General features: G+C 43.5%; 1 protein-coding gene and 1 long non-coding RNA gene across 4 annotated transcripts in view; one reads left to right on the forward strand and one right to left on the reverse strand.

The window, feature by feature from the left end:
• The window catches only part of TIGAR (TP53 induced glycolysis regulatory phosphatase), a 29,764-nt gene extending 20,719 nt beyond the window's left edge, over positions 1–9,045 (reverse strand). For 2 of the 3 annotated variants that reach the window (XM_045071641.1, XM_004778281.3), the window contains exon 1: positions 8,888–9,044. In XM_045071641.1, coding sequence (XP_044927576.1) covers positions 8,888–8,919 — 32 coding nt within the window. In that variant the 5' untranslated portion in view covers positions 8,920–9,044. Of the gene's footprint in view, positions 1–8,887 lie in introns of all 3 variants that reach the window. The other variant, XM_013048874.2, reaches the window with a different exon arrangement.
• Positions 9,046–12,205: 3,160 nt separating this feature from the next.
• Positions 12,206–23,404, forward strand: LOC101684335. The gene is made up of 4 exons (XR_006604291.1): positions 12,206–12,379; positions 13,833–13,906; positions 20,758–20,848; positions 22,988–23,404. It is a non-coding gene; the product is annotated as an uncharacterized LOC101684335 (long non-coding RNA).
• The last annotated feature ends 13 nt before the right edge of the window (positions 23,405–23,417 follow it).

A 23,417-nucleotide genomic window follows, 5' to 3' on the forward strand; every position in this document is an offset into this window, starting at 1 on the left:
ATTCTTAGTCTGTAAAATGGGGACAGCAATAGCCCTATTGAAACAGGACTCTTGGGGCACCTGGGTGGCCCTGTCAGTGAAGTGTCTCAGGGCTGTGGGATTGAGCCCACGCTAGGGGTGCACTCGGGTGCAGGGTGGGATGTCTGTTTGAGATCCTCTCTCTCCCTCTGCCCCTCACTGCCCTCCTCACCTGTGTGCACGCTCTGTCTCTCTCTAAAAATACATAAATCTTTAAATAGGACTCTTTGGGTAACTGAATGAATACAGGCCAGGCAAACTGTATTGCGGATAAAGGGTTTCAACACGGCTCAGCTTTTAGTAAGCACTCAATAGTTCTGTTTATAGGTCGTTCTTGGTTGGACAGAGCTACCCAGAAATCAAAGAGTCAACTTAGTGCATTTTAAATCCTGTAAAAATTGTGAAATAAACCATAGAAACAAATAACATACCATAAAGCCAACATTCAGGTGACCCCAGCCAAGGTAACAGATCACCGCCAGCCTCCTAGACCTTGTCTCTTTCTGATCACAATGTGCTCCCACCCCCAGTGGATCCACAACGTGGACATTTAGATGACCACTGGCTTCGCCTTTCTCCATGGCTTTCCCACCCATGTATAGCACAGATTAGTTCCCCCTCCCTGAACCTTATAATGAATTGCTTCTGTGTTGCTTCTGTTCTTTAACATTGTTTGCGAGATGCATCAGTGTTGCTGAGGGTGGCTACTTACCTTCTCAAGATTGTATAACGTGCTTAAGAGTTTACCACAATGTATTTATATGTTCTATTCTTGATATCTACATTGTTTCCAGTTTAGAGCTAAGCTGCTATGAATATCCTTGTAGAGAGTGCCTCAAATTCTCTAGGGCCTCTGGATCAGCATCACTGATACTGCGGGAAGGCTTTGGAAATGCAGATTCTCAGCCCCACCCCAGACCCCTGAATAAGAAACTCAGGGGTTGGGGTCCAGTTAATCTGTGCTTTAATAAAGCCACCTGGTGATTCTGATGCACATTCATGTTCTAGAAACACTCGAGGAATGACAAATGACTCTTTTTATAAGCAGTTTTATGGGAATTCGGTCACACATGTGTTCGTATGTTGTTTATGACTTCTTTCACACTATACTGGGGGAATTGAGAGTGCACGGCTTATAAAGCCTAAACTACTTCCTACCCTTTAAATAAAAGTTTGCTAACCCACACCTAGTGATAGAGGCCTAGCACTAGACTTGCTGAGCCACAGAGTATGCAAACATTCGGCTTTATTAGATGTTACTGCAGTGGTCATAGCAATTTACATGCCCCAGCAGTGTTCCACATCCTCTCCAACATTTAGCAAGGTCAGAGTTTCCCATTTATGCGAATCTGGCACTAGAACAGTTTATCTCAGTTTGATCCGAATTTGTATTTCCCTGATTACTGTGAAGGCTCATCCCCCTTGCTCTGTTTAAAAAAAAAAAAAAGCACTAGTTAAAAAAACAAAACAAAAGCCCTCACACGGGATTGATTTACCTAGATCTAGAGAGGAATGCCATCAGACCTGAGAGTCAGAATCACAAACCCAGGCCTCAACCTGGTACTCTGTCCCTTGTTTACAGAAATAGTTGTTGGCCAACCTCTGCTTACAGCAGTGGTTCTCAAACTGGAGGGTGTTATCAAAATCCCCTGGAGGGCTTATTAAAACATAGACTGCCGGACCTGGCCAATACGTTCTCATTCTTCAAGACCCAACACAGAGAGCCAGCTCTCTGTGGGAGTCTTTCCTTCCCAGCGCATTTCCCCACCTACCTATCCCATTTAACACCCACAATGTTATACTTCCATTTTACCCAGCACCACTATTATAAGTTACCACCTGTATGCTAATTCACTTTTTCAGTTGTGTGTCTATCTGGCTCCAGCTCCTTAAAGGCACAGCCAGAGGTTGCCTCACCCTAACGTGCCCATTACCTGGAGAAACCCTGGGAAATAATAGAACCTCAGTGTATGCACTGTGCCGATGAGAGGCCATGGAAGTCCCTACCCAAGTAACAAATCTGTTTGCCCTTTGATCCAGCAACCCCATAACTGGGAATATCTGCATTCATCCATATTTAAAACAATTACCAGTCATGATATCCTTTCTAATAGCAAAAGATGCTAAATAACCTAAATGTCCATTAATAGGGAACTGATCGCATTAACAAATAGATAGTGGTGTAGTTACACAATGGAATACTATGTAACTGTGTCCCCTAAAAAGAGAGTGATTTATGTAAAGACATGGAAAAATCTCCAAAATATAATAAAGGGAAAAATCAAGGTACAGGATAATATTTTAAAATGTTACCTTTTTAGAAGGGTGGGAAATAAGAATAAACATTTGGACCTGCACAAAATAAAACAAAGAAAACACTGGAAGGATACATAAGAAACTAATAAATATGATCATTGAAGGGATGAGAGGAGAAGAGGTTAAGACCAGGGAAAATTGTTCTGATTTCAAAATATGTGGATGTAGCTTTAAAAAAAATATACGACAGGGGTGCCTGGGTGCCTCAGTTGGTTAAGCGTCTGCCTTGGATTCAGGTCATGATCACCAGGCCCTGGGATAGAGCCCCATGTTGGGCTCCCTGCTCAGCGGGGAGCTTGCTTCTCCTTCTCCCCCACCCCTGTTCATGCTTTCTCTTGCTATCTCTCTCTCTCACATAAATAACATCCTTTTAAAAAGATGTATAACAAATAAATTCATTTTCTCAGAACTACTTAGCACTGATTTGCCATTATTATCATTGTTGTACTTAATATTAACGTCTTATACTCTAAAATTTATTCAGAATCATACAAATTAGATGTGAAAAAAGACATTAATCTCTACCATTCAGACAGATAAAGCATCCAGGGTGAGGATTAGAAATTGTCATTTCTAATACAGAAAATAGTTCCCAAACATTGGGTGCACTTTGTGTGTCAGCCTCATAATCTTGCTGAGATCAAGAACAAAAGAACTGCTGTTAAATACAAGTAATGTCGTCTTTAGACATTAGCTTTGTAGCCAATTCAATCTCCAGCAAAATTTAAAGAACCTTCCCTATATCATGTTTACTTCTATACAGGAACCTCAAAAGCTTCTGCCTACTTTATTGCCTACTTTATGCTCTCCTGCTCATTTTATAAATTTATAATCAAGGATGAGGAGAAATTTAATAATTTTTTAAAGATTTTATTTATTTGACAGAGAGAGAGAGGAATCACAAGCAGAGGGTGTGGGAGAGGGAGAAGCAGGCTTCCCTCCAACGAGCCTGATGCAGGGCTCAATCCCAGGACCCTGGGATCATGACCTGGGCCAAAGGTAGACGCTTAACAACTGAGCCACCCAGGCGCCAGAAATGTAATCATTTTGCCAGTGCAGGCTGTTACAAATACAAATTCAACAGATCAGAACTTCTTGTATGCTTGCTAAAAAGATAGCTCACAATTTTAGTTTAAACTCAATAGCTGATTTGGTAAGATGCAGAATAACATAAAAGATTCTCTCTCTCTCTCTCTCTCTTTTTAAGTTTTTTTTATTTATTTGACAGACAAGTAGGCAGTGAGACAGGCAGAGAGAGAGAGAGGAGAAAGCAGGCTCCCAGCAGAGCAGAGAGCCCGATTCAGGACTTGATCCCAGGACCCTGGGATCATGACCTGAACTGAAGGCAGAGGCTTTAACCCACTGAGCCACCCAGGAGCCCCAATATAAAAGATTCTATTATCAAAATGTTATACTATAAAAAAATGGAATACCAGTACTCTGACAGTTTTCTAATGGTACTGCCACACCATCTAACTATTTTTGACAAAGGGAGAAAAAAATAGCAATGATATAATGAAGGATTTTATTTAGCTATAGGTCAATAGAGACTGCTGCCAACATTATTATATTATTAACAATTGCTGGCATTCTGCTGGACATTTTTTGCCTTGAAATCCCTTTATAAATATTACAGAGTGGGAAACCTAGAAATAGATTTTTCCCCCCAAACTTTCATAAATATTTAGTTTTACAGCTTTTATCAGCTTTATCAAGAGGTTTATATAAATCCTTAAGGCAAATGTTTAAAAGTTTGTTTTGGGAGTAGGAAAGAAAAGTAGGTGGCTTAAATAGTTTTACTATTAATCTACTTCCCTTAACCAAAGTTTGGCTTGTGATAGCGGTAGAGAAAGTAGAGGAAGCCGAAAGGTCAGAGGGATATATTTTGAAGGAGTCAGGAATAACACTACTCATTTTCAAAATCTGCGGTGTGATCCATTTCCAAAGCAGAACACCCGACTCTGCAAGAATCCAAATGCTTATGCCAAGAAGTTGAGTCTTATGACCAGCCATTTATAGGCCCTCCAAATATGCATCATTCCTTTTGTAGGTTATTACACTGTTCTTCACTTCGAAAGGTATTGTATTTTGTTAGCTCTGGTTTATAGGCTATGGGATTTCTATAGGAGTCATTTCTAAAACTTAATTTCCCAATCATATCCCTGTAAAGAATTCAAATTCAATCAAAAACTACTGTTTGCCACAAGACGGAGATAAATCATAAGAAATTAATAGAGTTGGGGGCATGGTTTCAAAATAGTATGCTTTCACATACATGGAAACGCAAAGCCTCACCTGATATTTAATCATGAATAAAGCTTTATCCTAATTCCTCTCTGTCTCTTTATCCTAATTTCCCCTCTGTCTCTGCCTGCTTCTCTGCCTGCTTGTGATCTCTGTCAAATAAATACAGCTAGGACTACCTTCTTTATAAACAAAAACACATCATGAGTTGGGTGTTACATTTTTTTCCCCACAACCTATCTAGTGAGAGTTTCTGTGTTATTAGCTCTTGAAATCTTCCATATTTTTGAATGAATTATTTGATAGAGAGGAATTATCCCAATTGATCAACTGTATTTTCAGAAAACAAATACCACAGTAACAAAACAATCACAAAGATGTTTATAAAAGTTTACAGGTGACCTAGCATTTACTATACTTGCTTTATTAACGACCAGAACAATTATTGGCATTCAGCAAAAAGTAACTGCCAATAGAGATAGCATTATAGAAAAAAGGGGGGGCGGGGGGGGGTTATGGGCATTGGGGAGGGTATGTGCTATGGTGAGTGCTGTGAAGTGTGTAAACCTGGTGATTCACAGACCTGTACCCCTGGGGATAAAAATACATTATATGTTTATTTTTTAAAAAAAAAAGAAGAAAAGAAAGAAACAGTGTTGCTATCAATAACTTTACTAATCACCTTTAAGTCAATAAAAGTAAATTTAATTGGGGTGCCTGAGTGGCTCAGTGGGTTAAAGCCTCTGCCTTAGGCTCAGGTCATGATCCCAGGGTCCTGGGATCGAGTCCTCCATCAGGCTTTCTGCTCAGTGGGGAGCCTGCTTTCCCCTCTGTCTCTGCCTGCTTCTCTGCCTGCTTGTGATCTCTGTCTGTCAAATAAATAAATAAAGTATTTTTTAAAAAAGTAAATTTAATTTAGTTTGTAAAAAATTTTTTTAAGTTTTAAGAGCTAGCTAAAAATGGAAGTGAAGGGACTCCTGGGTGGCTCAGTCAGTTGAGTGGCTGCCTTTGACTCAGGTCATGATCCCAGCATCCTGGGTTGGAGCCCCGCATCAGGCTCCTTGCTCGGCAGAGAGCCTACTTCTCCCTCTGCCTCTGCTTGCCTCTCCCCCTGCTTGTGCACGCTTCCTCTCCCTCTCTTGCTCTCTCTCTGACAAATAAATAAAATCTTAAAAAAAAAAAAAAGCAAATAAAAAAATAAAAATGGAAGTGAAACGGGATGGCTTTGTAGGCAACTAATTGCAAACACACACAAATAATATATCAAGGGAACCTTTAATGGGTTTTTAATTTTAATGTTTTAATGGGTTGTATAGGTGATAGAAATGCCAACCTACATATTTTGGGGTTTTCAACAATGCTGTGCTACAAGATCATAAGAGGTTACAGTTAAATAATATTAAAAGACTCCAAGTTTGGAATCTTGGATATTCTATTCCAAAAATGATACATACCCGTAAGTATAATGAAGAAAAACACATTATGTAGTAACAGTACAACATTCATGAAGGAAATGGTTGAACTTAAAAAGACTGCATTTCAGGGCGCCTGGGTGGCTCAGTGGGTTAAGCTGCTGCCTTCAGCTCAGGTCATGATCTCAGGGTCCTGGGATCGAGTCCCGCATCGGGCTCTCTGCTCAGCAGGGAGCCTGCTTCCTCCTCTCTCTCTGCCTGCCTCTCTGCCTACTTGTGATCCCTCTCTGTCAAATAAATAAATAAAATCTTAAAAAAAAAAAAAAGACTGCATTTCTAAAGTCTTCTTGCATTATCTGAAGGTATTTTTCAATAAAATTAACCATCTCTTAAAAAATACTGATAATGTCATCAGTTTCAAAGCACTTGACTATCTTAGTTATACAGAATCAGGTCATGGAAAAGTTTGGTGCTATTCCCAATATTATGCTAAATGACCCAATCTTCTGGATTCCAAAAAGAGTCATCATATTTAACTATGGTGACTATTATTAGCCAAGTTTGAAATTGTTTCTTTCCCTGAAAGAATCTTCAATTCTTAGTTTGGAGGACTCAGAAGGGAAAAGAGGAATGATCCAAACAGAGTTAACCATAACCTTACCAATTATTTCAAAACTTTTAATTCCACTTTCCCACTTTCCACAAATAAAACAGAACAAAGCAAACTATTCATATCACTTTTCCCAATTATATTAGCAGAAATAAAAAGTAGTCACGAAAATGGCTGGTGATATTCCAGCAAAAAATATATAGAAAAATATATATATAAAATATATATATTATATATAATATATATATAATATATATAAAATATATATATTATATATAATATATATATAATATATATAAAATATATATATTATATATATATTTTTTGGACAGAAATCACAAGTAGGCAGAGAGGCAGGCAGAGAGAGATGGGGAAGCAGGCTCCCCACTGAGCAGAGCCCGGTGCGAGGCTCGATCCCAGGACCCTGGGATCATGACCCGAGCCGAAGGCAGAGGCTTTAACCCAATGAGCCACCCAGTTGCCCCTCCAGCAATCTACAAATACTGGGTTTTAACTCAATAAAACAGGAGGCAGAAGAGTACAGTGGTTGAGAGACTGGGCTGCAGAGTCATGCTCCTTTGGTTCAAATCGCAGCCCCCCATCTAGCCAGGTAACAAGTTACAGGCCCTCAGCATCTGTTCCCTCACCTGCTAACTGAGCAGTTCTAACCTCACTGGGTTGTTGTGGAACTTAATTACAGTGGTGCCTGGCACATAGTAATTTATAAAGACTCACTTCTGAATTGATTCTTCATAGGATATCTTTAAGGAATCAATTTTTAAAATGAAGGCCCTTTTAAGAACAGGAAGAGACAAAATCCAGATTCATGTAAGTACTGCCCAACAAGAATCTAATTAGACAGCACCTTACTTTTCAAGGGACGGTGTTATCCAGAATTCCTACAACTTTGGAGCTTCACTTACAAGTCAGGCACGGTGCTGCCTGAGTTAAGGCATCCAAAAAGTGCAGTAACACTGGAAAAGGAGGGCTCTATTTCCTGCTCTGCTACCAGTAAGTTATATGGAGTTAAGTAGGTCATAAAATGGTCATAAAGCGTTCTATAAAATGGAAGGGTGGAGAAAGAAGAGACAGAGAAACCCGATTTTTGGTTTAGTCATCAAAATCCTGTGAGTCCTAAAGGGAAAATTCTGCTCACTTCCAAGATTATTCTCCTATAAAGGAAGAACAGGGCCAAAAAAAAAAAAAAAATAGCAGTTAAAGTCAGCTTGACCAGGTTAAGTCCTATTAGTATTCTTCTGAGCTCCAGAACATAAAAAGTGGTATCTTGTTTATCTGTATAGCCCAGTACACTGGCATGCAGTGTACAAAATTGTGGTCTGATAATAAAACTACACATAAATATGGAGGATTCACTACATTTTTATTAAAGATGTGTTAGAGAATTAGAAGTTATCTAATTCTTGAGATATATTGATTTCTTCCTCTCCGTTGAGCTTTGCCCCGAGTTCTTACACTAGCCCAGTGAGGTCGGTATTATTGTCATTACCCCCACTGAATGCATCAGGAGACTGAGGCTGCTCACGGAAGCCCTGGTTACAAGGCTCCTCCTAGCCAGAGCCCGGATTCTAACCCACGTCTATCTCGCTTGCAAAATCTGTGCTCTCAACCACCCTGGGCTGCCCTCCCATCAACACTCGGCCAATCCGCGTTCAGAAGGGAAAAAGATAACAGACTTAAAGACATATCTGCCTTTCCCTCCACCCTACAATGCTACGATAAAAATATGTGTTCGGGGCGGTGCGGTCGGCTGAGACCGGGCGGAGGCCCCCCTTCCTCTGCCAGCAATGTCATCTCCGGGGGGAGGAAGTAAATCTCGGATCTGTGCCTGCAGCTGCCCGGGCGAGCGAGGCGGGCAGCAGACGGGCAGAGAGAGGACAGCGGGAGGCGGCCGGCACAAACACATCTGCCTTGGGCGAGCCGTCCCGCAGACTCCGCAGACTCCGCCGCGCAGCAAAAAGCGGCGCCCAGAGAAGTCCGGGGACAGGGCTGTCCTCCTTCAGTTTACACTCCGCCGAGGGGCGGCGAGCCTCCGGACCTCAGTGCGCTCACCCGCAGTGCGGGACTCGGGCTACTTAGGACCCGCCTCCCTCGCTCGGCGGTGCTCGGGGAAGGGGGGTCCGCGGGAGACGGCCCTGGCGAAGACACCTCCGAGACAGCCGGGTCCAAGCCCGCCCCACGAGGGGACAGCAAGGGGGAGGGGCAACGGTCTGGTCGCCCAGTCCAGAACTCACTGACCAGAAGCGAGGCGGCACCCTGCAATACTCACTGCCGGACCACGGTCAGAGCGAAGCGCGTCATCTTCCTGGCGCCCGGAGGGACGGAAAGTAGTGGCCGCAGCTCGGCTCGCGGGCCCAGCACCCTCCGGCGCGCCGCTTCTCCGCACTGCGGGACACCTCGCCCACACCACTTCCGTCAAGCCCCGCCGGCCGGCCGGCTCCGCCGCCATAGGCCGAGGCGGCCACCAACGTCATCCCCGTGGGGCCAATCAGGGGGACTTGAGGCCCATAGGCAGGCGGAGATTGGTGAGCGATGAGGCCCCGCCCAGGGCCGTAGCGCTTGCGCCCCTGCGCGCAGGCCTGTGATTGGCGCGCAGCAGGTGCGTGCGGGACCCGCCCCGGAGTCCGCAGTGGAGGCGATTCTTGCCCGGGCAAGTTTGGATGGGGGAGACTGGCGTGGAGGGTGGGGGGGGATAAGGGAATCAGCGCACGGTTTTGGGGTTGATTTCGTTTGAAGCTGTAACGCAGCTCGTAGTCCTACCTCAGGGCTGCACTGCTCCAGACACATTGGGTCCTGGGAGGTATTACTGTTAGCCCCTAACACGGGGGGTGTGGGGCCAGCAAGGCCTGGGGACTTGGCCCCGCCCCGTTTGGGTCCCCGCGCGCGCCTCAGCAGACACACTCGTGCTGCAAACTTTGCTCAGATTTGTTTTGAGCGCGTTTCTAGACTAGGCCTCGTCTTCGGCTTGCTGAACCCGGTTTCACCGAAGACCCCTGCGGAACTAATTAACCGAGAATCCCCTCGCCCGTCCTACGGGATCAAGTTCCTCTTCCTCCACCCGGGGTACTTAAAGGGGCTCCCCTTCCTCCGTCCTTGGTTTCAAATTCCTCTTCCCCCTTTCCTGGTCTAACCGACTTCCTCGGAGTCCCCCCGCCCTCCCTTACCCCGCCCCCTGGCTGTAGACCTCCGCTGTATTTGGAGTTGAATTCAGTCTCTCCTCCCCTTGCAATAGCCTAAACCCCAGTTGCAGGGGACTTAAGTGAAGTGTTTTCCACCACCCGTCCTTTTTTAAAGAGCATCTGGCGAATGTTTTCTGTTATTATTTTTAAATTTTTCATTTTCTATAAACATATATTTTTATCCCCAGGGGTACAGGTCTGTGAATCACCAGGTTTACACACTTCACAGCACTCACCAAAGCACATACCCTCCCCAATGTCCATAACCCCACCCCCCTTCTCCCAACCCCCCTCCCCCCAGCAACCCTCAATTTGTTTTGTGAGATTAAGAGTCACTTACGGTTTGTCTCCCTCCTAATTCCATCTTGTTTCATTGATTCTTCTCCTACCCACTTAAGCCCCCATGTTACATCACCACTTCCTCATATCAGGGAGATCATATGATAGTTGTCTTTCTCTGCTTGACTTATTTCGCTAAGCATGATACGCTCTAGTTCCATCCATGTTGTTGCAAATGGCAAGATTTCATTTCTTTTGATGGCTGCATAGTATTCCATTGTGCATATATACCACATCTTCTTGATCCATTCATCTGTTGATGGACATCTAGGTTCTTTCCATAGTTTGGCTATTGTGGACATTGCTGCTATAAACATTCAGGTGCACGTGCCCCTTTGGATCACTATGTTTGTATCTTTAGGGTAAATACCCAATAGTGCAATTGCTGGGTCATAGGGCAGTTCTATTTTCAACATTTTGAGGAACCTCCATGCTTTTTCCAGAGTGGTTGCACCAGCTTGCATTCCCACCAACAGTGTAGGAGGGTTCCCCTTTCTCTGCATCCTCGCCAGCATCTGTCATTTCCTGACTTGTTGATTTTAGCCATTCTGACTGGTGTGAGATGATATCTCATTGTGGTTTTGATTTGTATTTCCCTGATGCCGAGTGATATGGAGCACTTTTTCATGTGTCTGTTGGCCATCTGGATGTCTTCTTTGCAGAAATGTCTGTTCATGTCCTCTGCCCATTTCTTGATTGGATTATTTGTTCTTTGGGTGTTGAGTTTGCTAAGTTCTTTATAGATTTTGGACACTAGTCCTTTATCTGATATGTCGTTTGCAAATATCTTCTCCCATTCTGTCAGTTGTCTTTTGATTTTGTTAACTGTTTCCTTTGCTGTGCAAAAGCTTTTGATCTTGATGAAATCCCAATAGTTCATTTTTGCCCTTGCTTCCCTTGCCTTTGGCGATGTTCCTAGGAAGATGTTGCTGCGGCTGAAGTCGAAGAGGTTGCTGCCTGTGTTCTCCTCAAGGATTTTGATGGATTCCTTTCGCACATTGAGGTCCTTCATCCATTTTGAGCCTATTTTTGTGTGTGGTGTAAGGAAATGGTCCAATTTCATTTTTCTGCATGTGGCTGTCCAATTTTCCCAACACCATTTATTGAAGAGGCTGTCTTTTTTCCATTGGACATTCTTTCCTGCTTTGTCGAAGATTAGTTGACCATAGAGTTGAGGGTCTATTTCTGGGCTCTCTATTCTGTTCCATTGATCTATGTGTCTGTTTTTGTGCCAGTAGCATGCTGTCTTGATGATGACAGCTTTGTAATAGAGCTGCAAGTTTGGTTCAACATCCGCAAATCAGTCAATGTGATACAACACATCAATAAAAGAAAGAACAAGAACCATATGATACTCTCAATAGATGCTGAAAAAGCATATGACAAAGTACAGCATCCCTTCCTGATCAAAACTATTCAAAGTGTAGGGATAGAGGGTACATACCTCAATATCATCAAAGCCATCTATGAAAAACCCACCGCAAATATCATTCTCAATGGAGAAAAACTGAAAGCTTTTCCGCTAAGGTCAGAAACACCGCAGGGATGTCCGTTATCACCACTGCTATTCAACATAGTACTAGAGGTCCTAGCCTCAGCAATCAGACAACAAAAGGAAATTAAAGGCATCCAAATCGGCAAAGAAGAAGTCAAATTATCACTCTTCGCAGATGATATGATACTATATGTGGAAAACCCAAAAGACTCCACTCCAAAACTGCTAGAACTTGTACAGGAATTCAGTAAAGTGCCAGGATATAAAATCAATGCACAGAAATCAGTTGCATTTCTCTACACCAACAACAAGACAGAAGAAAGAGAAATTAAGGAGTCAATCCCATTTACAATTGCACCCCAAACCATAAGATACCTAGGAATAAACCTAACCAAAGAGGCACAGAATCTATACTCAGAAAACTATAAAGTACTCATGAAAGAAATTGAGGAAGACACAAAGAAATGGAAAAATGTTCCATGCTCCTGGATTGGAAGAATAAATATTGTGAAAATGTCTATGCTACCTAAAGCAATCTACACATTTAATGCAATTCCTATCAAAGTACCATCCATCTTTTTCAAAGAAATGGAACAAATAATTCTAAAATTTATATGGAACCAGAAAAGACCTCAAATAGCCAAAGGGATATTGAAAAAGAAAGCCAAAGTTGGTGGCATCACAATTGCGAATAATGTTTTTTAACAGCGCTCGGGGCCTTGAGAGTTACTTAACCTCTTGATTACTGGTAAGTGAAATGGTAACAAAGCTTACTCGTGCTAGCTTTACAATGATAGAGCTTCATAATGTTAACCTTTACACTGGTTTCCATTCATTTTTACTTGAATTCCCCTATTTTATAATGCATCTCCCCCCAATTATATATGCAAAGATGGGTTTAGAGAAGTGATGCATGGGATTTATAGGCACACATTTCAAAACACGTGTGATCACATTTGGCCCTCAGAACAAGTCCAAGGTGGACAGGGTATCCTCACTTAAGATAGGAAGAATCTGGCTTAGAGAGAAATGAACCAATTACTCTAGGTTCACAGCGGGTCCATGGAGACAGAGGACTGGTTCAGGGATTCTCAAACCTACCCATATACTGGAACCATCTAGGACTTTTTGAATGCCAGGCCACACCCCAGAAAAATTAAATCTGAACCTCTGCAGGAGAGATCCAGACATCAGTAATTTTTTTTCTTTTTTTCTTTTTCTTTCTTTTTTTTTTTTTTAGTCCCCAGCTCTTTCCAATCTCTTTCCAATGTACTGTCAGCTTTGAGAACTAGAAGCTTAAGACAGTGCTCCTCCAACTTGAACACTCGTACAAATCGCTTGGGGATTTAGTTAAAATGATTCTGATTTAGTAGACCAGGAGTAGAGGCCCAATTCAGCATCTCTAGCAAGCTTCTAAGGAAACAGACATTTCTTGAATGATGGTGGAAGGATAATTCAGAAGGTTCTAAAAGGAGGCCCAAATTATCATGGGAGTACACTGTCTACACATAGTAGATAGCTCATATAAGTCTTCTGCATGCCTGAATGAATGAATCAGCCCAACAGATTCTCCTGGAAGTTTGAACTAGAAAAGGGAAATTAATTAGTTAGTTATATGTGAAAGCTAAAGAGAAAAAGCATCAAGAGAAGCTAAGTTCAGAGCAATAAGGAGCATATAGCCTGAAGCTATGAAGAGACAGAAACCACAAATAATTTAAGCTTGAGAACAGATTTACAGAGTATGGAGTAAGAACAAGCAAGGTAATGGAAGAAATCATTAAACACACAAACAGAAGCAGACACAATTGTGTAATGCAGAGACTACCTGGTCCCTTGTCCCTCCAGGTGCCATAATAACATACTTTGTGGTTTCTGTTTTTATAAAAAAACCTCTTTCTCTTTAAGGGAGTCTGAGTACATTTCTAAAGCTTAACTAAAACCAGACTTCCACTTTGTCTCATTTAACACAGTAATCTGCAAGGTATGAATTATTAATTTAATCTATTTTTTAAGGTTTTATTTATTTGAGACAGGAAGAGACAGAGCATGAGCAGTGGGGAGAAGGAAAGGGAGAAGTAGGCTCCCCACTGAGCAGGGAGCCCAGACAGGGCTCCATCCCAAGACTCTGAGATCATGACCTGAGCCAAAGGCAAACACTTAATCAACTGAGCCACTCCGGCATCCCTATTTTTATTTTACAGTTGAAGAAAATAAGGCACAGAGAAGCTAAGTAATTTCCCATCTTTCAAGATCTCAAAACTGAGTTTGATCCCAGGTAAGTATGTTCCAGGTGGCATCAAAACTATAACTATGAAAGTGAGTGCTGGCTTTGTTTCATTATGTCCCTGGCTCCTATCAAAATGCTTAAAACACAGTAGGGACTCAATTAAAATTTGTTAAATGCATGAATGAGGAATATTTGTTATGATCAATTTCTCAAATGAACCAATATCTTAAAAAATTATCTGATAAAATGGGAGAGTATTAATTTAGGAGAAATTTAGAAAATTATAAAGCACCAGTATTAACTTAAAAGAATTATGCAAGAAATATGTATAGAAAGAGTGTTTTCATTAACTTTAAGAATAAAAAAATAAAGTTGAGAAATGAGGATCTTTGAAAGAATGGACATAAGCTTGCATTATCCACTCAACAGCTCCGGATTTCTCTTCAGCTTCTAAAATGAACAGGAAGGGGCGCCTGGGTAGCTCAGTGTGTTAAAGCCTCTGCCTTCGGCTCCCATGATCCCAGGGTCCTGGGATCCAGCCCCACATCCGGCTCTCTGCTCAGCAGGGAGCCTGCTTCCTCCTCTTTCTCTGCCTGCCTCTTGCCTACTTGTGATCTCTGTCAAATAAATAAATAAAATCTTAAAAATAAAATAAAACAAAATGAACAGGGAGTTGGTTTAAACTATGTTTAGATAGAAGCTAGAAATAACCACTGGTAGACTTTTGTTGACAGCCTATCACATCACATATGCCCTTTTGTAAAAAATGAAAAAGGTGCTTTGTTGTGGTATAGCATGTGATGGAATTCTGAATTAGTTAGGATGGGCCAAATTATGAGGCACCTGGGTGGCTCAGTCATTAAGCATCTGCCTCCGGCTCAGGTCGTGATCTGAGATCCTGGGATCGAGCCCCACGTCGGGCTCCCTGCTCAGTGGGAAACCTGCTTCTCCCTCTCCCACTCCCCCTGCTGTGTGCCCTCTCTCACTATGTCTCTCTCTGTCAAATAAGTAAATAAAATCTTAAAAAATGAAAAAACAGACCAAGTTATGCTGAGGTAACAAATTAACCCTGAAGTTTTCTGTGCCTTACCGCATGAAAGTTTCTCTCTTGTGTAACTTGTCTGACATGGATCAGAAAGGGCCTTGGCTCCACATAGTTACTCAGGAATTAGGGTTGACAGACATATCAATTTAAACACATAGATTCATGAGTCCTGAGACAGGAGAGAACAACTGAAGGTCTTGAACCAGTTCTTAGATGCTTCCGCTGTGCATTGTCCAGAGCTACTGACATAGCCCTACTTAACTGCAAAAGTAGTGGGGAATGCACGCATGTTTAGTGAGTGGACAATGCCATCAACACTGGACGAGTTGGAGTATCCCAGGATTCTGCCCTGAGCTCTCTTCCTCACCTAACCATGCAGTCTCCTAGGTGATCCTACCCTGTGTATAGATACTAAATCTCCAGTCCGCAAGTTTCCAGTCTCCTTCTTCTTTGTCCAGGTACCTACCCAGCATCTTCACTTAGATCCCCAGTGGGCATCTCAGGCTAACTTTGTCCACAGGGAATCTTTCATTTTTTCACCTCCTAAGACTGCTCACTCCTCCTCAAGTCTTTCTCATCTCATGGCAATACCTTCTACCCAGTTGCCCATGCAAGCCTAGATTCTTAACCTTAACCTAACATTCTTCATCATATTCATCACAAATTTCTGTAGGCTCAATAATGCTGTGAGTTTTAGTCTGGACTTTTAGTCATGTTTTCAAATAAAGATTTAATTATAGTCTTCACTGAAAATGAGCCAAGGGTGAAAATGCTTGATCTACTCAGGATGTGGGACCAGGGAGGAGAGCATGGGTTGGCATTGGCTTCCAGATACTTTCAACAATAGCATTAAGGGTGAAGTTAATTATATTGGTACCAAATACTGGCTTTCTGGTTAATAGGAGTCGGTGAAATTTCTATTTTTCTTGTTTATAATTTTTTTGACTAAAGGAGTTTTTTTCTTATTCTGAGAGTAAGACTGAAATAGTCATAGACTTCAATCTATAGGATTTCAAAGATCTTTAAAGATAGACATCTTTGAAATTGGTGAAGATTCATTTTGTCAACTCATCCATGGTCATTTTGGATATATGCTTCGTGTGTGCTCAGGAAGAATGTGGGTTCACTCGTGATTGGTGCAGACCTCTATGTATGTCTGAATTGAGCTGACTTATGTTGTTCAAATCTTCATCAATCAACCAATAAATCTAAAAGCTTACAAAAAAGTTCTTGTGTGCTTTACCACTGAGTCTATGTGCTGAGTCCGTCGTTCTTCCTTATGACCTTACCACATCCTATCCTAAGCTCTATCATCTCTTGTCTGGATGATGGTCGGAGTCTGTGCTCTTGTACGCTACACAGCCTCTCCTACTCAGCGGCCAAAGGGATGTCTTTATGATCACATCATGCCAGCCCCTTGGTGGAAAATTCTATAATGGAGTCTCACTGCCACTAGAATAGAGTCCCAACTCCTACAAGACCTGGGTGACTTGGGCCCCCTCTAGGTCTCCAGTCCCATTTCTCTGTTCACTCTCCTTCTTCGCCAAGCCCTAGTTATAATGCTTATTTCTCTTCCTAGACCATGACATGCTCATTCCTATCTCAGGGTCTTTGCATTTTTGTTGTTGTTGTTGTTCCTTCTGCTTCCAAGCTCTTCTCTGAGATGTTTGAGTGGTTATTTCCTTCTCAGCTTTCAGATCCTAACTCAAGTCACCTTGTCAAAAGGCCTTCCTGCAAGCAAAGCAGCCTGCCTGGAGACCATCTATCATCCTATTTTATCTGAAACTATACCACTTATTTACTGTTTTTACAGGTTTATCACCTGTCTTTCTCTGCTAGAATGTAAATTCCTTGAGGCCAGGGACTTCCTTGTTCTCTTTCATGCCTTCAGTGCCTAGAATGGTGCCAGACACATTGTAGGAACTCGGTCAGTATTTACCACTATTGGAAATCATGTTCCTAAGGAATATCTAATGATATGGTAACATTCCCCTGATACGTGATTAAATGGGGGGAAAATGGTAGGATAGAAAACTATTCACTGTGAGGCTGATGTAAGAAAAAATACAGACATTTGGGGGAAAAACACAAGAAGAAATGTGCTATTTGTGTCAAAGATTTCTCTAGGCGATATTTATAATGTTAAAAATGTTTATGCTGTTTTTATTACTAAAGGACTTTTTCCATAAATATATGCAAGACGCCTTTCACAAAGAAAACTATTCAGGGGTGGGTGAGAATGTATGTACGTGTTCTCTCTATGTAGCCATTCACACACACGAAGGCAAGCCAACTTAGTATTATTACCATTTAATACAGTTGAATATTCAAAAAAGAAATCTGAGTTCATGAGCTTTTTTGTTTTCGGTTTTCTGCTTCCTTTTAGAGTTGGGCTCTGATGATGTCACTTTATGATTTTAAGAGCATCTGTAAGACCAAAATAGAGACAAGAAAAATTTTTTATAATTTTTAAAAATTTTTTTATAAGCATAGAATGTATTATTAGCCCCAGGGGTACAGGTCTGTGAATCACCAGGTTTACACACTTCATAGCACTCACCATAGCACATACCCTCCCCAATGTCCATAACCCAACCACCCTCTCCATACCCCCTCCCTCCCGCAACCCTCAGTTTGTTTTGTGAGATTAAGAGACTCTTATGGTTGAGACAAGAAAATTTTAAGACGAGAAATGGACAGACAAAACTGACAGCAGATACCAGTACAAACTGAGGGCCAACAAAGAATCGTGGCTTTGCAATTACCCAAGTTATTCCAACAACAGTACTTTGCTTTTTCCCTCTATCGCTTTTAAGTTGGAAATTATAGTGGCTTATGCAAATTTAATAAAAGAGAAAGTCTTGGACTTTCACTGGCAGGGATTTCCTTGCCCCACCCACTGTCATAATTGATTACATGCTGTACCCTGATGGAAAAACAGAATTTCTAGGCCAACAGAAAATCACAAATACATGGTAAACCATCTGCTTTGTCCGCTGACTGAGAAATAATAATGTGACCGATGATCCGCGCGAGAAGGGGCTGCCGGTCCAACTGTGCCCAGTCCTCCATCAGCTTGCTGTCTGAAGGTGGCCCCCTTGCCAACGTCGGACATCTGTCATCCATGGTTCTCCATTATTGCTCGTTCCAAAAAAAAAAAAAATCATATCTGTCCATCAAAAAGCTTTTCTACTGATGGACAGTCGAAGGATGCCTTCTCAGCCTGACGCGCTTCTGGGGAACTCCCCTTTATGTGAATACATGTATCCACTAATCCCTTTTCATGCCTCGCTTTGAGCCTGTCACTTAGTGGGGAAGAGAACTCTCCCCAAGCCCAAGTTCATAGCTGTTTGGAAGAATGGCAGCAGCACAGAGAGGTTACTATGAAAGTTATAAATGCTTACAGTTTTACTGCCATGGTATCAAGAGTGCTCCCCTCCAACAGGATTCACAGAAAAACAACATCTCCTTGCACCCTGGGCTTTTGGGAAATCAACATGTGCATACATAACGCCTTTAAAAAACAATTCTGCCACGTTTGCATGTATTCAGACTGGCTGATTCTTGTTCTTCCTATGTAATACACTTGACATAGACTACCTCACTTAATTCTCTTAATTCAGCGAGGAGAGACAGCAAGAGAGGGAACACAAGCACAGGGAGTGGGAGAGGGAGAAGCAGGCTCCCCACTGAGCAGGGAGTCCGACGCGGGGCTCCATCCCAGGACCTGAGGATCATGACCTGAGCTGAAGGCAGAGGCTCAACCAACTGAGCCACCCCGGTTCCCCGAGGTTTCCCATTTTTTAAAGAATGAGCAAACTCAGAGCTCTTGCTGTTCATCAGTGGAAGCCCTGGGATTCAAACGCAAATCTTCTTGCTTAAGTGAGACTTTCCGCTTGGCACCCTGACTGTCCCTGTCACGATGCGTGTGACACTTTGTATGAAACATACAAGGGCGTGGCACAGTCAGTAATACTCCACTCCAAGCACTGGGGGATAGTGAGTGGGAAGGCCCGGGCTTTTGCTTCTGTCACAGCCCTGACAGAATGCTAAGGAAAAAAGAAGACCTTTAGGACCCTAAAATCTTGGTCTCTTGGCCCTAGTATCTGGAAAGATTTAAAGTATGAAGCAGTAGGAAATGCCATATCAAAGCAAATCTTCCAAAGTGCTTTCATTTTGATTTTGCAGAGACATATGGAAAATATAAGTAAATGATTGCTCTTGCTTTTTTTTCTTTTTCCAAAAAAAAAATCTCGTAACCTTTATACCCAATGTGGGGCTCAAACTCATGATCCTCAGATCAAGAGTCACATGCTCTTCCCAACTGAACCAGCCAGGCACTCCTAAATGATTGTTTTTATTTTTTGTTGTTGTTGTTGTGTTAAGATTTTATTTATTTGTCAGAGAGAAAGGAGCACAAGCAGGGGGATCAGCAGGCAGAGGGAGAAGCAGGCTCCCCACTGAGCAGGGAGCCTGATGCAGGACTCAATGATCCCAGGACCCTGGGATCATGACCTGAGCTGAAGGCAGATGCTTAACCAACTGAGCCACCTAGACGTCCCTGAATGATTGCTTTTAGAATATCTAAGGCATCAAGAATTTCCAAGAACTGCAGACCCTGAAGTATCGGACCACCTCAATGCCTCAACTGCTGGGCGACCCTAACCTCAGAATGACAGAACCCTTGCAGGGCCTCGGGACATAAATTTGGGGACTCGAGAAGGGGAAGGAGGAGCTACCCTGGAGGTGGAGAGACCCCAGAGAAGGAGCAGTTGTGTAGCACCCTGGGCAGCCTTTTGTCTTTCGGTCCCCAGCCCCCAGCCTGGTGTGGGAACAGCAGAATATTTATTTTCCATTCCAGAGTAGTGAAAACGTCACCGAGACAGGCCCAGTAGCAATGTTCGCAATTTTCTTGAAATACTTCAGAACATGTGGCCTCTGTGGGTGATTCACGTAAGCCGTAACCCAGAGGCTACCAGCATTCCTTGTTGGCTCCAGCTGCTATAACAGAACACCACCGCTGGGGGCGCGGGGAGCTTCACGTTTGTTTCGCGCAAGTCTGGAGGCTGCAAGTCCGGAATTGGGTGCCAGCAGGATCAGGTGCTGCTGAGAGCCCTCTGCTGGGTGACCGACCACCGCTTCTCTTTGTATCCTCACGAGCCGGAGAGAGAGCTAGCTAGCCCTCGGGCTTCATCTTATAAAGCCCCTAATCCCATTCACGACCCGGTCACCTCCCAAAGTCCATCAAGTTTCATTAATAATTTTCAACATATGAATGGGGTGGGGGTGGCACGCAAACATCCCAGTCAAGGATGTGCAATCCAAGGGTGGTCCAGAGGTACCCTAATCAGGAGAACCACAATCCATAGAACTTCAGTTACCTGTATCCCGATTGCTTATGGGTGCTTTAATGAGCATCCTGAATTTCAGAAATGAGGATGTACTGGTGAAAATAGCCTGTGAACTATAACAATGCGAGTTAGTTTGGGGCCTCATTGAAATCGATATCGGTATATTGGCCTGCTGAAGCCATCTCAGAGACACTCCTCGCCTCTGAATAAACAGGCAGGCTGGCCTGCTCCTCATATTTTAAACAGCCCTGTGTCCAGCCACAGGATGAGGAGGCCTTCTGATTGCTTGTTACTGACTCTAAAAGTAAGAGACTCCTCCTACCTTTGGAATATTTACCTGGAGGAATGAAAGCTTCACGCAAGCTGGTGGTAGAGACAGAGCTCTGAGCTCTTCCAGCACTACGGGGACAGGTGTGAAGCACTTAGGGCTTGCCCTGTCTGCTAAAGACCAAGGCAGTTTAAATCCTGGTGGGAGGCCAACTAAATATTAAATATGTCTGCAGGCTGCCAATCACTGAGAAGAATCAGAAGTCATGAATGCACCAGCCACTCCCAGACGGAGTCCGAATGTAGTACTAGCCCAGAGAGAAGCAGGTGAGGGAACAGCTGGTCCCTCTCGTGGCCAGAGAGGGGTGCGGTCTGGGCAGTCTTTCTACAACTCAGGGCAAAAGGGTCTTTTTGAAAGCTGTTCCCGTCTGTGGTGTTGGCGCCACCTAGTGGGCTTCCCAGGAAGCACCACACGTTTAGACTGTTCAATAGACTTCTGCTAAGGCCAGAGGGTGGTCAGGGCTGGGGGTGACCAGTAAAAGCCAGAGCCAAAGCCAATCACCACAAATGAAACCCAAGCCACGTTTTGGATAAAGGAGAAACTCAAGGCTCCAGCAGGATACCGAGGTGGCATCAGAGGGGACAGCAGAGCTCTGTCTTGCTATCTTCCCAGGCCACCCACTGCTGCTTGACCAAGATTGTGGTCAGGGCTGAGGAACTCTGACCCTCTTTCATGCAGGGGAGGCCCCCAGCGCCCAGAGCGTGAAAGCCACCAGTCATCATCTCGAAAGTGCCAGCCTTGGTTCTTTGAGTCTAGGAGAAATTAGGTGGGTGGGCATCCCAAATTAGTGTTTGTGGTTGAATTCATCCTGTTTTGTGAGGATAATGTCTGTGTTTACAACATTGCAGTTTCATTATATCATGTTTGTTCTTCAAGCTATCTGAATATTTCCCCTTCGTTTTTAATTTGCATTACCCCATTGCTTTATTTATGGAAAGGGTCAAACTGTTTCTCTGGTAGTTTCCAAACTGTGCTGCATTTTACCAAGTGTTTTCCTAAGATGCATTTGCTTGAGGAACCCTGTGCTCTGTCTCCTCAGAACGTGTCCCTTCCCACCCTGGGGTATCAATTTACTCCACAGGCATTGGCATTCGCTGTTAGAGCTACATGCATTCTTGTAGGCTATGTGTTCTGTTTCCACACTGAAAGCTCCTTAACCACTGGGCGCAGGTGTTGCCTTCTCAGCTTTTCCTTGAAGGCTCAGCATAGACCCTGCACACACGGGTGTTGGCTGTGGATACCCAGTTTTTCCTGATAGGCTGAACCTTCCTGGCCACAGACACCAGCCCTTCTGCTGTCATTACTAGGAGAGCAGGGGAGAAAAAAATTGGGTGCAATATTCAGTTTTGAATACTCGTTTCATGGCAGTATGTTGAGAATATTGTAAAGCCAATTGGAACATTTTATTTTGGTGTTACCTCTGTGTACTGCCTAACAGTTCCAGATCTTGGGAAAGCCTTAAGAGGTATGAGAGTAGTCACTAGCGCACAGAAGACCTGAGATCTCTAGTTCTTCCCTCCACCACTAACTTCCACTTTCAGAAAGGGCACTTTTGTCTGAGGTTTGAGATTTTCCAAGTGTAGGAAGAGATGGCTCTGACTGAGCATGTGAAGGGGCCCTGAAATTTATCACTAGCAGCTGTGTGGAATGAAGCACCTGTGTTGTCTCCTCCCTTCCCACCCTTAACCATTCGCAGTTCTGAATGGAAGAAGCCCGTGATGTTTCTGGATGGCATTTGGAGGAAGGAATGGTGTTGTGGTGTTAATTAACACATAGGCACCGATACTGCTGTATGCAGGACAAACAGTTGGGGGAATGGGGCGGGGGGAGGGACCCAACTGTACAACAGGTTGTGCAGAAGAAAATTCCAAGGATGGTTAAGAGTGTCAACCTGGGCCCTTGAGGGGGCCTCGCAAGAGGCCTCGCAGACTTTACTAGGCAGAAACCCATGCTTGTCTTTAAACGTGGTGACTGTCAGTGGGGGATGGAGACAGGGAAATTTCTAGGCTCCTTGGAAGATTAGAAATTCTGTTAAGTGGAGTTCAGAATAACAGGCGACGTCTTCATTCGGATTTTCCCAGTGACCAGTATTAATCTTACCGTTGCAACTTGGGTCAGAATTAAACTGGGACACAGCCTCCAGTGGCTTTGAGAGAGGCAGGGATCTATAGAGGGCACGAGTGAGTGTTTATAGCAACATCAAAATGGCTATGAAGTCATTGCCCTTTGCATTACCCATCGCTTTTGTGAAAGAGGCTGGTCTGAGGAGCTGAGGTCCAGGGGCAGCTCAGACCAGGGCCTGGCAATTTATTTGTTTTTTTATGTGTTTTATAAACATATAAATATGTATATGTATAAATACGTATATTTATATGTGCACTCTTCCACCCCCAACCCCCTCCTAGGCTCTGCCTCACCACCCCTCCCCCAAAGGTAGTTATGACCCGATCTTCACAGGAGAGTTATAGACCAGGTTGGAATCAGGTGAAAGCCTCGAGGTGCTGAAGAATGAGTCAAGACACCTTCAGAGATGGAGTTCTCCAGAGACCCCCTCAGAGTCTGGAGATGGCGCCCAAGACCTCTGGCACCTCCCAAGGGAGGAGATACTCACTCACAGCAAGAGTGAAGAGCCGGCAATCACCAGGAACCAAGCCCAGTCGCGACAGCGGGGATTTGCCCACCTTAGGAAGGTGGGCTGACGCTTCTAATTTATGAGATGGCTCCCCGGGGGGGACCCAAAAGGGAGGAAAAAAGTCATTAACTACGGGTATCGTAGTCACATGGATACACACGTGGGGTACCTTTCAGGTTAGGATTTGTGTTTTATGCCACTAC

The sequence above is a fragment of the Mustela putorius genome, unplaced genomic scaffold (assembly GCF_011764305.1).
Source record: "Mustela putorius furo isolate JIRA1106 unplaced genomic scaffold, ASM1176430v1.1 tig00003988_pilon_pilon_pilon, whole genome shotgun sequence".
Lineage (NCBI taxonomy): Eukaryota > Metazoa > Chordata > Mammalia > Carnivora > Mustelidae > Mustela > Mustela putorius.